General features: G+C 39.0%; 1 protein-coding gene and 1 long non-coding RNA gene across 11 annotated transcripts in view; one reads left to right on the top strand and one right to left on the bottom strand.

The window, feature by feature from the left end:
• OSBPL6 (oxysterol binding protein like 6) overlaps positions 1 to 15,821 on the top strand; it is a 67,751-nt gene that overhangs the window by 38,752 nt on the left and 13,178 nt on the right. For 8 of the 10 annotated variants that reach the window (XM_081814103.1, XM_081814096.1, XM_081814099.1 and 5 more), the window contains 3 exons: positions 7,128 to 7,235; positions 8,883 to 9,020; positions 15,694 to 15,781. In XM_081814103.1, the coding sequence (XP_081670229.1) occupies positions 7,128 to 7,235; positions 8,883 to 9,020; positions 15,694 to 15,781 (334 nt within the window). The remainder of the gene's footprint in view (positions 1 to 7,127; positions 7,236 to 8,882; positions 9,021 to 15,693; positions 15,782 to 15,821) is intronic. The other 2 variants (XM_081814101.1, XM_081814106.1) reach the window with 1 other exon arrangement.
• Positions 9,453 to 15,720, bottom strand: LOC115940916 (uncharacterized). The gene is made up of 4 exons (XR_004075642.2): positions 15,641 to 15,720; positions 12,891 to 13,011; positions 11,352 to 11,442; positions 9,453 to 10,381 (listed from the first exon to the last, which is right to left on the bottom strand). It is a non-coding gene; the product is annotated as an uncharacterized LOC115940916 (long non-coding RNA).

The following is a 15,821-nucleotide window of genomic DNA, read 5'->3' as shown; positions in this document are numbered from 1 at the left end:
ACAGTTAAATGGACCAGGCTCTCTAGTCCATTCAGAGCAGCATATGGGTGGTGCAGATTTCTGGGGCTCTGGTTGTTCATAAGAATGGGAGATCCCTGACCTCAGAGCAGAGCCACAGATCAGGAGGAACTGAGCTTTGAATTGCGCCTGAGTAGATAGCAGCAGTTTACAAGGAAGGACCTGATGCTAACATGATGAAAGTAAAATAAAGCAAAGTTATATCAACTTTACATTTGGGGGGTTAAGTATTTTCTTCTCTTGTCAAAACATAATTTATTTACCTCTAAACTTAGAGCTTCAGTAGATTTTTGTTGGGTTGTTGTTGGGTTTTTTTTGTTTTGTTTTGTGGTGGTTTTTTTTTTTTACTGTTTTTTATATACATATGTGTATATATATATACACATATATATATTTTTTAACCAGAAAGCTCAATTTTACCCTCAAAAAATGTAAAAATAATTTGGTACTCTAAAAACAGTCTGTTATACCCTATTCACTGGAGAATTCAGTGCTTCCTATTGTGTGTCATCACAGCATTTCATGTTCTTATGTCTGACCATAGCCTCCCATTGGGCCAGTCTATACTCGTTGCCCCTAAGGCTGGACTCTCTTTTGGAATTCCCCATCGCTTTTGCTTAGACATTTAAGTTTATAGACGGTTCACTTCCTTCTAGGGAATCACTATCCATGGTTAGACCACTGGAGACGTATCTGGAGAATGGCAGTTAACTCATAGTGGCCTAAGCATGGGGTGAACAAGGAAGAATTAATCTAGAAACAGCTAAGTAAGTAGATGGGAACCAGCTCATCAAAGACCACATGAAAGAGTTTAGATTTATCTCATCAGTTCTGGGGAGGCCTTAAAGAATTTTAACTCGTGAGTGATTAATGCCAGAAATTGAAAATGTGAGTGTATATTTCTGTATCTAGAAAGCTTACTCTGGTACATATGGACAATGGATGGAATTAAGGCAAAACTAGTTGGACAGAGTCTTAAGATATTTGAGATAATGCAGGCCTGAACTCAGGAAATACCAGAGTTTCAAAGGCTAGGGGAGGGGGGCCTGGGTAGAATCAGCATGGCTTGGAGATCAGCTGCATGTTAGACAGGGACAAGGAAACAGAGTCAAGACTCCTTGTGTAGCACAATAGTAATAGTTCTTTTCCCTGAGATTGGGAATACAAGAGGAACTGATTTTTCAGGCCTAAGTAGTGATTTTTTTTTTGAGACTGAGGGGTCTGTGGGCCATCCATCAGACAATCAGATATATAGATGTAGAGCTCAGGAGAAAGGTCTGGCTAGAAAGAAAGATGTGGATACCCTGGTACATTGGTAAAGTTATAGATATTGGTAAATCAGAAGAAAAGAGGGTCAGTGGTGCTGCTATATAGAACATTAATAGTTAAAGGACATAGCAAAAAGAGGATCCTTTGATGGAGACTTAGGGGAAGCAGCCAAAGAATTTAGATGGCGCTGACCATTGAGATCAACGGTAAAGGGTTTTGATCGTCTCAAGAAGAATCCAATTAAGCAGCAAATAGTATATGGACTGAAAGTCAACCTTGGAGTTTGACAGCTGTGTCAGCATGTTCACATTTGAGGGGAAGGAACTGGAAGATGAGGAGACAGTGAAGATGGAAACAGTTAACTGATGGAACCATCCTGGTTGGCCAACTCTGTTTTCACTGTCGCTCTTTCAACATAGCACTCAGAATTGAACAAGATACTTAAATAGCATATACTGAGACGAGTGTTCTGAGTACTTCTTTATATTAGCATAACTTCACATTATAGTGTGATTTTAGGTGGCCTGAAGACATCTTCGATCCATATTCAAGTGTTATCAGTTAAACTTCCAGATATTTTTCTTATAACCAGTTAAGTCTCTCCACAGAGAGGGAAAGAGAGAGAGGGACTGTGTTTAAATAACTTCTTAAATTAGTCTAACATTTTTAAAGTATATTTTTTATTTGTTATACGTCCTATTTGATATATGTAAAATTATTAAAATGCTGCTTTTCAGTACAGCTTTTAAGGATATCAACTTGGCAAATTCCATCATCCTTTTAGAGGACACATAGCATATAAAATACGTGAGGGGCGCCTGGGTGGCTCAGTCGTTAAGCGTCTGCCTTCGGCTCAGGTCATGATCCCAGGGTCCTGGGATCGAGCCCCGCATCGGGCTCCCTGCTCAGCGGGAAGCCTGCTTCTCCCTCTCCCACTCCCCCTGCTTGTGTTCCCTCTCTCACTGTGTCTCTCTCTGTCAAATAAATAAATAAAACCTTTAAAAATAAATAAATAAAATAAAATAAAATACGTGAAATTAGCATTCTTCACTACCTGTTCAGAATAATTGTTACCTGCCTCAGGCATGTAATAATTTGCAAGGCTGAACAGGATAATGAATTCCTCTTCTAAAGTGATATTTCTTCCCTGATCTGTGTGTACACAAAGACATACATAATTCTGTTATTTTACCTCCATGAAACTTTAAAGGTAACTTTACACGTGAGAGGCGGCATAGATGTTAGATTCGAACCTGTAAGACCGGGCATTGTGTGTGGTCTCTATCCCTTTATAAATGACTTTATTTCACAGCTACAATTTCATGTCCTCCTTACTGTAGTATCCTGAACCCCAAGATCAAATAGTATATAAAACTAAGATAATTTCAGTACCTCAGGTTACTATAATAATAAAAGATTTGACTTGACTTGAGTCTGTCTATAATACATTACCCTCTGACACTGTTACTAGTTTGGTCTCTGGCCCCAGAATCTATGCACTGCTTGTGCTAAATATAGTTGGTGTTGGGTCCATATAAATGTGAGCAGCAGAATATGTCCCTTGTACTTCAGCTAGAATTACTGTATTTCATTAAATCAACATGCCATAGATTGTTAGATGTACCATCATTATGTGCATTACTAAAAAAGAAAGTAAACTGCTGTCAATGAAATTGACAGTACTTCAGAGGTGTTAAATGTAGGAGATCTTAGAATCAATGAAATACAGTATATGTGGAAATGTAAGCAAAAAATCAACTTAAGGCATAGTACCATAATTAATATCCTGATTGTAGTATTTACCATCCTTCCTGTCTACAACATTTCACATACAGAAAATAAATATTGTGGGGTATTTATCGGGATGAAACTTCCAAGAGTATTCCTGAATTCGAATTCCCTGAAACGTGGCAAAATTTGTTGTGCATGAAGATATTCTTCATAGAATTATTTGTATCTCTTTTTAGCTATCCAGTAAGTTTAAATTGATGTCATTTTGGACATAATTTGGCAATATTTCTTAAAGCCTTAAAAAGATTTTAACCCTCTGACCCGTGACTGATATGTCTAGTCTGAGAAAGTAATGCTGCATGTAGAAAACCATTATGCATACAAACATTCGTGGCAGCATTACTTATTCTGGGAAAAATCAGTAATACCATAAGTATCCAATTATAGAAGATAATCACTTATTATGCAACTATTAAAGTCATATTTGTGAAGAGTTTGCAACATCAAATAAAATATTTATATACAGGGGCGCCTGGGTGGCTCAGTCGTTAAGCGTCTGCCTTCGGCTCAGGTCATGATCCCAGGATCCTGGGATCGAGCCCCGCATCGGGCTCCCTGCTCAGCGGGAAGCCTGCTTCTCCCTCTCCCAGTCCCCCTGCTTGTGTTCCCTCTCTTGCTATGTCTCTCTGTGTCAAATAAATAAAATCTTTAAAAAAAAATATTTATATACAAAGAATAAGTGATGTAAAGTATGCACCCGTTAAGTAATGTGGAAAATGTATAGGAAAAAACTAGAAAGAAATATACCAAGCTATCAACAGTTGGTTGATAGGGTAGTAAGTTATGAATTTTTTTAAAATACTGTTTTTTTACTTTTTGTATTTTCCAAATATACTGTAGTAGTATGTACTTATTTTAGAATTTAAGAAAAGAAGGTGATTTTTAAGTGATTCCCAGGATTTGATTCTTGATCACTCTAGCTTTGACAGCTTCCATACTGATTTTCTCACTCTTTTTGAATCAGTTTTGCTTTTATCCAAAGGGATTAAGTCTCTGATGATTCCATCTTGCCATATGTTTCATATCCTTTAGCCCTCAGGATTCCATGTTTCCTTCCCAGAACCCACAGTTCTGTTCAGTAAAATGTATCTGTCCGAGTCTCACCCAGTGGAAGGTCAGCCTCATCCATTGTCTGCCAAGGTGGATAATGGTAGTTAATAGCCAACATGGTGGGGATTTGGACAGCTAATTCTGGCTTGGGATTTCAAGATGGTAACTTCTTCTATAGATTGAGAAGGAACGGTTTGCTTCTTGGATATATTAAACTTGAATGTGTCTGAAGGACATGAGATATGGGGAAAAGGGAGAGTGGAGAGTTTTGTGTGTAGTTCAAGGTCACTAACTCAAACAAGTAGTGAGAATAAGCCTAGAATCTGCCTGGTGAAGAATCTAAGCACAGTTCCTGTGGTGCTCCCTCCCCGTTAGGTCTTTGGTTCCATCTGCCACCAACAGAACAATGTCATTACTGACAAGTCTCCTTAAGCTTTTCTCGCTCCGTGGCTGGTGTGAGTAGCTGATGATGCCCCTCCTTTTTCCTTGTTTCTCCACTGTTCATGAGCCTTGGGTACATTCTGAATGTTGTTTCTGCCATAATCTGGGCTCTTCCATGTTAATTATCACTAATAGTGTCCTTTCACAGAAAATACCTGTATTCCTCCATGTTCCCAAGATTTCCGTGATATCATTACGGAGAAAATAGTTGCGTTTCAGGGAGGGAAGTAATAAATGTGGTCTTGGGCACTGCCTGAGAGCACGGCACCACAGAGCTCATGGCACGTGGCTGTTGCAAACCTCAGAAACAGTCTGTATGATCAAGGCAAAAGGAGGAGCTACCCGGGGAAGATGTTGCAGAAATGGACCATTGCACGCTCGGCTGTCTGCCCGCTTCCACCTTCTGCCGCTGGGGCCGCCAGACTTGGAAGATTCCTTATTTCCATGCTTTGGGGGGCTATAGAACAATGACTTTCTTCTACCACTGCATATGTATTATTAATAAAATTTTCCTTTTGAACTTTTAGTTCATCCCCCTTTGCTGCTGTGGCTAGAGCTGTTACCGTATGTGCCTTCCCACACACCTATAGACACAATTGCATTTCATGACAATTGGCTGAGATAAGAGCTGAAGTGAGAATTTCACTTAAGCTATCCAGAGCAAACAGTAGTACCAGTTTCGTGACAAATGGCAAGCCTGTGCTGAAAACTCCTACCCTGAGGAAAACCATTATTTATCCTCGCTGTGGAGTTTGTGTGGTGTTGTTTTGTTAGCTCTGTTCCAGTGACAACAGACAGTGCAGTCACTTTGGAGGAACCCTCCGTCGAGGTTTGTCTCAAACCATCAAGTCAAGACTATGATTCTGCAGTTAAAACCGGCAAACGACCCACCACGAGGCCTCCCACCTAAAGGACAGTAAAATGTATCTGATTCCAAATATTTCAATTAACAAGATAACTTTCAGCATACTTATGGGCAAAGAAATAGTGAAAGAACAAATAAGCATAGGTCTAGTGGTCACAAAGGATAGGGGTAACTACCAAGTGTTTGAGATTTTGCTCTGGGAACAATGACCCTGAGCACTTTTGCAGCATGTAAAGATACTAGGATTCTTCCTTTAAAGTACATGATTTATTTACTATGAGAGTAATCATCTTTTATCTAAATAACACATTCCTGTTTTCTCAAAGAGCTAGACACATATTTCCTTCAATACATAAACGTAGCAACTGTAAGATCTGTATCCACCTTTACTCCATCAATACCTGACAGCCCACCGGACCACGTGTGTTATATTTTACACATATTTTACAAGCTGGTTATAAAGACTTTAAACAAAAGCCAAAAGCTATGAGTGAACAGTTTTCTCCTCAAAAAGCAGAAGCCGTGTTGGAGGGAGAGAGGAGAGGCCATTCTATGCTCCATGCTCAAGGACTATGCACTGCTCAATGCAAGTGTAAAGTTTAGCCACTTTGTAGTTTATCCTGTTTTAATAGATACAGAGTTAGAATTATGATATTATATTTGTATGTGTATTGGTTTACTATATCCATACACTCCATCTGAAGAAAAGCAGTATGCCCGTTCTCTGGGGGAGATGCCTTTGTAAGTCCTGACATTCCTCTTCCACCCAGTAAGGCATCCACCTCCCTCTTCTCGTTGCTGATTTTAATGCAAAGGAAAGGAACTGTCCAGCTTCTCTTTGGGCTTTGTTCTCCCATGTCCTTTGATCCTTGATGTAATTCCAGTTCGCTACATCTATCTTATATATAGGGAATGAACATGTGCCCATGCATCCATGTGATGCAAGTACCTTTGTCCACAGGGCACCTCTAGGGAGTAAAGCTTATGTAAAGCTATTCTCTTCTTGCCACACGTCCTAAACTGTTATACCAGGTAGCGTTTTACTGATGCAGACTGAGGGTATATTGAAAGTAGTGATGCTGATAACTTGGAGTTAGTTCCTTCCAGTGATATGTTCTTTATTATGCTTGTCCGTGTCTACACTGCTCAGCTTTTGGGCTGCACTTTCATGTGTATGTGCTCCTAAAAAATGAAAATACAACTATTTTTTCACTGGAATAAAATATAATTTTATAAATTAAAGCCAGTTTATTGTTCATCCCACTTCCAAATAATTTTTAATATCACTATCTGGCTTGGAGACAACTCCCAAATTTTAGAAACTAGAACCAAAAATGGAAAGAATCAGTAGTTTTTATCTCCGGCTGCAAAACATAATATATATGTGGTGGTAGACCGGCCTTGGATGTAATGGGCCTGAAAGGGGGAGAAAATTCCATGAATCATTTTTATGAAATCCACGAACTCTTTCAACCCACTAACCTACTAATTAACGCTCTTATTTTATAAAAAATTAGTACCTTAATTCTGAGCCATTCATTTCCTTCTTACTGGTAGGATCTGGCCTATGATGACTCCAAAAATTATAACTAAGAGCATCATAGACTCTTGTCCAGTGTGTATTTGTGTGTTTATTCTGTTTTATGCTTGCTTATTAACTTGAAATTACATGTGCAATTTTTGTTATTTTAAGGCACTCAACCAGAATGCTGAACTAAGAAGTCGGTTGAACAGAATACATTCAGAATCTATTATTTGTGATCAGGTTGTCAGTGTAAATATTATCCCTAGCCCTGATGAGGTAAGATTCATTTTTAATAAATGGAAAATACTTACTTTATAGCATCTAAATCAACTACGTATTTTGGGTTTTTTTTATACAGTTCTTTCACTGCTAATAAGATTCTCTGCATAAATATTTGTGTTGTTGACAGTTCGGTGTTCTTTGGAGTGAAGGATGTACATGAGCTCAATATCATTTATTCTTGGTGATCAGTCTCTATTTGTATTTATATCTCTGTTCACCTGATGCCACTGAATATTTAGTTTATATATCTATTCCAGCTTGTGAATTCTCTGTGTCTGTCACAGTCTTCCTTTGAAATGTTCCTTATCATCAAACGGCCCATGAAATGTTGGGGGAAAAAACATACTTAGCTGAGAAGATGCTAAATGAAGACTTTCTTAAGGTTTATTTTAAAAGCCCTATCTTAGGAGAAATCACCTAACCTTACTAAAATAATACTAATGATGCTGTTATAGCCACTAATAGTGATGCTGATAATTAATAGCTAGCACATGTCAAGTGAGCGCTTACTATGTGCTGAGTGTCGTGCTAACAACATTACGTGTGTTATCTCATTTGACACTCCTAATGATCTCTGAGGTAGGCGCTATTACTACTCCATTTCTCAGGAGAAATTTTGACATAATGCTAAAAGGACAGGAAAACATTCAGTATTTGGGCTAGACTTAGTGTATAATTCTGTTTATAACCCTTTATAAAAATTACTATTTTATAACCATGAGAATTTACACTTTTCAACAGTAATATTAGAGCTTTATATACAGTGACATATAATAAGGTGAGAGTTTTAATTCATGTGAAGGTCATATTTCTAGAAAAACATAAATTTTACTAGAAATCTACAGGTGCCAAGGTTCTGGCATCTAATTGCTTAGGAAATGCCATCCCAAGACAGCTTCTTTTTGATTTAAGTTGCCAACCCTACATCCACTCACCTTCGTGCATCACGTGGCATCTGGTGACCGTCATGCTCACTCAACTGCTCAGAATCCAGAAGTATTTCTACAACTTCATCATTCAAAAATTGTTAACAGTCTTAGTTTGAATCTTTGCAATCTGATATTTGTACTATATATATATATAAATAGTATTGAATAAAAATACAGTTTGCCATAGGTTTAATACTCGAGTCATATTATCTCATTGGTTAAAGTTCAAGACCAAATTGGAAAGTGACTTTTATATATTCTGTCTTAAAAATTTAGTTTTATAGAGTCTTTTCTTAGCATATCTCTAGTGGTTTCTACAAATATGTCTTGAGATTTAGCATACTGGTTAGAACATAGCTAGTAATGACGGATCTAAGAATATGAGAATGAACCTGTCTCCATAATCAATTCAGGGTCTTCATAGGGGTTCAAGCTGTTTAACTCCACTTAATATCCATTAAGCATTGATTTGAAATCAAGTCACAGTACCATCACCTTTCAGCCATGCCTTTTGTATTCTTTAGACATATTAGAAGGAAACTTAGGCCATGATCATTACTGAGTTGCAAGTGAAAATTACTTGTCACCACTCTTTTAACATATGGTGTGCATTTCTCTAGAAATCTGGTCTAGTACGTCATGGTCTAATTTGAACAAATAGCTTTTCTTTCAAGGGAATAACAATGACACCAAATGCTTCTGTCTTCTATAGGCTGGTGAGCAAATCCATGTCAGTCTCCCCCTGTCACAGCAGGTAGCCAACGAGAGCCGCCTCTCCATGTCAGAGTCTGTCTCTGAGTTCTTTGACGCCCAGGAGGTGCTGCTCTCTGCAAGCTCATCAGAGAATGAGGTAAGGTTTTTTGATGTGTCAACCCCAACTGCTTCTGTTTTTTTTTTTAATTTTTTTAATTTATTTTTTTATTATTATGTTATGTTAATCACCATACATTACATCATTAGTTTTTGGTGTAGTGTTCCACGATTCATTGTTTGCGTATAACACCCAGTGCTCCATGCAGAACGTGCCCTCTTTAATACCCATCACCAGGCTAACCCATCCCCCCACCCCCTCCCCTCTAGAACCCTCAGTTTGTTTGTCAGAGTCCATACTGCTTCTGATGAGGAGTTTGGGTGAAAGAAAGTAAGACTATGGGGACATTTTTTTCGTTCTTTTTTTTTTTAAATCACAGTAAGATTCTCAAATTGTAGAAGAGCCAAAAGCATGCAAACTACATTGGTTCCCATTTACTGAGCACTGAACACTTCTGCGTGCCAACTTACTACTTATTAAATTTGATGAATAAAAGGAAAGAATTTAGCATTCATTCGGATGCTGTTGTATGATTTGTATTTCAGGATAACCAAATAGTTGATGGCAGAGTTTTTTGTAGAAGGAGACTAGTTAAAGGTAGAAAGAAAGGATGAAAGAATTTAAAAATCACCATGTATATGTGTGTGCATGCACGCACACACACACACATGCACACACACACGCACACACGCACACACACTACATCTTTACCAGAGACATGAATTTGAGCTTCTTTAGGAAGGTGATGTCTAGAATATCTGGTTGGCTAATTAAGGGTTTTGGAGGTTACCACTGGCTAACATAAAAACTTTTTCGTTATTTTTTACTGAGGTATAATTTACATACAACATTATTTTAGTTTCAGGTGTACAACATAAGAATCGATATTTGTATATATTGTAAAATGATCACCACAATAAGTCTAGTTAACATCTGTCACCATAGTTACAGATTTTTTTCCCTGTGATAAGAACTTTTTAGATCTACTCTCATAGCAACTTTCGGATACGCAATACATTATTATTAACTATAGTTGCCATGCTGTACATCACATCCCCATGACTTATTTATTTTATAATTGGAAGTTTGTACCCATAAAGATTTTTTGGATTGTTCTTCATGCTCATAAGTCTTGGCTAGGTCTTGGAAGCTGGGAATCTTCATTGATCAGGTTGCAGAAATTGATTCTTTTACTGAAATTTAGTCAAGCATACTTAGAATTTTCTTTTTCTTTTCTTTCTTTCTTTCTTTCTTTCTTTCTTTCTTTCTTTCTTTCTTTCTTTCTTTCTTTCTTTCTTTGTTTCTTTCTTTCTTTCTTTCTTTCGGCTTGGGAGAAGCAGCCAAAACTCCTTCCCACACAGTTGATTAAAAATTTTGTCATTTGAGGTTGCAAATCTGTACTGCATTTTTACAAAAAGGAAATGAAATAGTTGCTGAATGTCATTTCCATATGCATAGAAAATAGATTGGAAGGAAACATCCTGATAATTAGTTGTAGTTGTTTTTGGATGTTTGAAATTATGAGGGATTTTAGAAACAAAAATAAGTGGAGAAAGAAAGAAATAACGACCACATACCACTTTTATAATGGGGGAGAGGTAAAATAGCATTCTTGTATCGCGTACTGAATTTGTTACCACACCAAGCCACACACCTGCCTCTCCAATCCGTGGTCCTATGTTTACCGATTCACAGAGACTCCCGGGTACAAGCCGGGGTACTAGTTTAATTATTCATAATGATAATTGGTCAGATGCTATCAGATGGACAAAATAATTATGCTTGCTGATTCGTGTCTCTTTTCCTAAGGCCCACCTGCATGGGAAGCCTAGCTCTAGTCAGGAGGTTGCTTGGTGAGCAAGGAACAGGAGCAGGAACAGTGACCTGAGTGAACTAAAGGCTGGGGGGCCGGGATGTCATAACTCCACTCTTTTGTCTCCATTATAGGGATACTGTGCCACATGGACAGGGTATTTGTGTTTGGGAGCCAATCATGCCAGAGACATGCTACCAGCATTTTCTTTTCTGACTCTCTTTTCTTTGACCTCCCATTGCTGACCGGTCCTTCATCCTCTTCAGTCAGGTTCCAGTCAGATTTGGCTTCATGTTACTGGAGCTCTGACCCATCAGATGAGGACTTTATAGCTGTCTCTCTGAAAGCAACCTAATTTCCCTATTTTTAAGTTCTTGGAGGCACACTGGCTGGGGACCCAAGTGCCACTCATAGCAGACACTGACAATACGGAAATGAAGGGGACGTGACGTGGGTTATTGCACAAGTCCAGGCAGCGTGGTGGTACCAGCTCTGAGGAAAGAGTGGTCCTGGTGGCGGAGGGAAGGACAGGGGTTGTGTGGAGATGACGTACTCACCTGGAGGCTTTGTGAGTTGATCAGACCTCTCAGTGGAGTTATCTGGCCAGTATTTGGGTATTCAGATCTAAAGCTCAAAGAGAAAACGGGTCTGAAGAGAGAGCAAGAGTCAGCTCAGGATCCACATAAGCAGCCACCTGTGAGACATTGCCCCCTGGGTACTCCACAGAACCTCTCATTCGGCATGTCCAAAAATGGATTAATCAACAAAGCCCGTACCCACACACACACACCCAAGTGGGGAGAAACCTACCCATACTTCTCATATTGCTTATCCTGGTGCTCTTCTGCCCAGGTGTTCACATCAAATACCTGGGTATTGTCCTTCACCGCACCTGCCTTACTAGGACCAGCCACCCACGCTGATTCACTCACTGGGTTCTGTAATGTCTGTCACCTACATCCTACCAAGTCCATACATCTTCCTACAGCTTCACTGCCACTACTCCAATTCAGTCCTCCATCATCTCCCTCCTGGATTACCTGACCAGTCCCATTACTGGTTTCTCTGCCTCCCTTCTTGCCCCTTTAATCCATTTTCCACTGGACAGCCTGATTCATCCTTCTGAAATGCAAATCTGATCATGTCCTTATTCCCCAGTGTCCTTAGAATAACTACCTAAACTCCTTAGCCATCATACAAAGACCCTTATAATCTAATTTCTGCTCTCAGCTACAGCCTCTTGCAATTTCTCTTCTTCTGGATCCTTCCAGGGGCCAAATATTTGCTAACTGAATGAAGGAATGCTTGTAGCACTTTAACACATGATTAATCTGAGAAACATCTGGGCATTAGCTGTCTTACATTAACATTTTCCATGAGTGAGAGAAAAATCCTCTCTATGTGACATCTACCATCACACTTCATTTAATGGATGTTCAGCTCCTTTAAAAAAATGCTGTTTTTGCTTCCAGAATGATCTACTTCCTTTCTTCTGCTATTACCTTGTTTCCACAATGCTATATGCCTGGTCACATTTAGGGAAAAAAAAAAAAAATTCCCTGAACTCTTTTGAATGCCTAAGCTCTTCAGGAGAAATATTTGTCCTCAGGACTTCTTGACCAGGGGGAGAAAATGAATATGTGTTAATTGTTTTATTATAATACTACAGAGCCTTAACTTTGTATACAGGATAATGTGCATGGACCACAGCCAGACGGGCCAGCCTTAGCTATTGCTCACACATATGGGAATATAGATCTTACTCAGGGCCTACTGTCATTGTGGAATTGTTTTACATTCTACATGGACCATTTTAGAAGGAAATGGGTATCGGACCATTTTTTATCATATATTACTTTGGGAGAGATTAGAAATTCAAGAAGAATAGACTGTTTATAGCTTTTTGTAGGATAAACATGAATGTTTTCTTAATAAATTCAAACAGTACACAGGCATGCAACATAAATTTGGTTTGAACAGGCATTTGTCTCCTCTAACATAATTTGGTGTGATTAGCTTTTTTAAGAGAAATCATGTAGAAGAGTTTGATTTACTTTTTTTTTTCTATCAAGCTTAAGAAGGTGGCTCTCACATACCTGATGATTTTACCGTCGGCTCTTTTGCAGTCATTAGGAACTGGAAACCATTTGCAGTGGGAAAACATGAATCAGAACAAGATTTTATTCTCAATTTGCCATCTTTATAGACTTGCTCAGTCTGCAAAGCAAAACTACAATTATTCATTTATATATGCAATAATTCTATCACTGTTCTCCCTAAATATAGGAATTCTTCTCAACTTTATTTTTTTTTTAAGATTTTATTTATTTGACAGAGAGAGACACAGCGAGAGAGGGAACACTAGCAGGGAGAGTGGGAGAGGGAGAAGCAGGCTTCCCGCTAAGGGGCTCGATCCCAGCTGCCAGGCATCTTCCTGACGGAATTATGACCTGAGCCGAAGGCAGACGCTTGACGACTGAGCCACCCAGGCGCCCCTCAACTTTAACTTTTAAAACATCAGCAATAAATCCAGAAACCTTAAAGGCAGAGACTGTTTTTTATTACCTACAAACTTAAAACTTTTACATGGCAAAAAAAAACAAAAGGCATACACAGCATTAAAAAATAAATTGCAGACAAGCAAACGCAACCTAGATGATGGGCTGAAAAATGTGTGAAAGAAAACAAATTTACACAAGATGAAATGCAAACTTTAAAAGAGATCTTTTATGTATGTTAGGTAAATACATATTAAAAAAGGATTGATAATATATAGTGTTTGAGTGGGTGTGGAGAGATGGCTGTTCTCATGTGCTGCTGTGAGAACAAATTACTACAATCTTTCAGGACAATAATTTGGCAACATGTGCCTATAGCCTAAATGTGACCCATTTGATCTTTCACTTCTAGGAATAAATATTAATGAAACTGCCAGACAGATTCACAGAAATATATTTACAAGGATTGCATCCAAGTATTTTACAAGTGCATCCAAGTATTATCAATAATAATAAAACGTTGGAGGGGCACCTGGGTGGCTCAGTTGTTACGCATCTGCCTTCGGCTCAGGTCATGATCCCAGCGTCCTGGGATCGAGTCCCGCATCAGGCTCCCTGCTCCGCAGGAAGCCTGCTTCTCTCTCTCCCGCTCCCCCTGCTTGTGTTTCCTCTCTCGCTGTGTCTCTCCCTGTCAAATAAATAAATAAAATCTTTAAAATAATAATAATAATAAAATGTTGGAAACCATTTAAATGCTGACTGAATTCCTTGTGTTATACCTGTATAATGAATTATGTTGCCATTCCAAATAAAGGTGAGAGCTGTATTTATTATAATGGAAATATATTCAGAACACTATAAAACAAGATGTAAACTGACCCCCTTGTTCAGTGTCTAACGATAGATATGTCAATATGTTTGTATAGGCATTTTGACATTGGGGGTAATATCCACCAAATGTGAGATGCGGTTTCCATTAGATGATAGAATTACGGTTAGTTTTTCTATAATCTGTTTACCCTCTTATAATTTCTAATTTTTTACAGCAAGAATATTTTGTTATTTGTGCAGGAAAAAATGTAACATTATTTCCATTTTGGAGAAAGTGAATAAGTATCAGCGGCTTTGTTGGTTGTTCCCATTTCTCTGAGTGGCTCTACTGTACTCTGTTTTCTTAGCTCATCCATTTCTCACTCCCCTTAGTACACATGTTGCCCCTTAATTTTATTCTCATGCAAATTTTGGTTTCATTTTCGTTCCATGTTGTTCTCTTGGAGAGAGTGGCTTCATTCTTGATTTCCCCTGTCCCTGGATCTTCCTCCCCCACCCCCAAATAATCTGCCACATTTTGTCCATTGTCTTCAAATGTGGCTCTCAAAACAGCTTGACTTCCAGATCCTCGTCATGGTCATCTTAACCTGTCAGTATCCCCTACCCAGATCTATGGAGTCGCCTATCATCAGAGCTCCCGAAGGAAAGCTGCCAGGCATCTTCCTGAAAACTAAATGTGATAATAATAAAAAATAAATAAATAAAATTTAACAGAAATAAAAAGAGTAATTGCTTTTGAAAAAAATATGACTGTCATCCCGTTGCATGTAATAACTTGTGGGACTATATGGGAACCCTTTATGGTTTGTTTGTTTTTTTTAAGATTTTATTTATTTATTTATTTGACAGAGAGAGACAGCGAGAGAGGGAACACAAACAGGGGGAGTGGGAGAGGGAGAAGCAGGCTTCCCGCCGAGCAGGGAGCCTGATGCAGGGCTCGATCCCAGGACCCCAGGATCATGACCTGAGCCGAAGACAGACGCTTAATGACTGAGCCACCCAGGCACCCCAGGAACCCTTTATGTTGACATGAAAAGACCTTCAGAGTCAGACCCTCTTCCTGTTCACCCCTCCCTCTCTCAGCCACTCAGCTTCTGAGCATTCCTAGAATGGAATGTTCCTCTCATGTTTCTCTGCGTTTTTGTACACTCTCCTTTCTTCCTGTGCTTCTCCCCCTTCTAAAAACCTCTCCAACACCCAGTGCCAATTTTATTTCCTCTGGGCAGCCCCTCCTGATTCCTCTAAGGGGAGGATAAGGCCTCCTTTTTTGTACATTCTTACTGTATTGCACTGAAATACTTCTGATGAAGTACTGGCCTCCCCCAATCCCCCACCCCGGCTAAGGCAGGGGGCTACTTAAACACAAAGGCTGCTTTCCAGCCATGCTGTATTCTGGCTCATGACTCACTCTCTCTCTCAAGTGTTCATTGCACATACGCCAAATACACTTCCCCCCCGTGACCTGTGCTTTTGCTTATTTGGGCAATGTTTTGTTTTTAGTCGTTTGATTTCCTGACCTTTCAAGACTGAACAAGAATTCTGATCCTTTCTGTGTTCTTCCCCTTTTTAGGCTTCAGACGATGAGTCTTACATCAGTGACGTGAGTGATAATATATCTGAAGACAACACCAGTGTTGCAGACAACATTTCTCGGCAAAGTATGCATCCTTTGAGCTCCCAGCTTGCTCTGTCTTCTTG

Source organism: Leptonychotes weddellii, chromosome 3 (assembly GCF_054177405.1).
Source record: "Leptonychotes weddellii isolate Sample4059 chromosome 3, ASM5417740v2, whole genome shotgun sequence".
NCBI classification, from domain to species: domain Eukaryota; kingdom Metazoa; phylum Chordata; class Mammalia; order Carnivora; family Phocidae; genus Leptonychotes; species Leptonychotes weddellii.
This window is presented reverse-complemented; position numbering and strand designations above follow the sequence as displayed.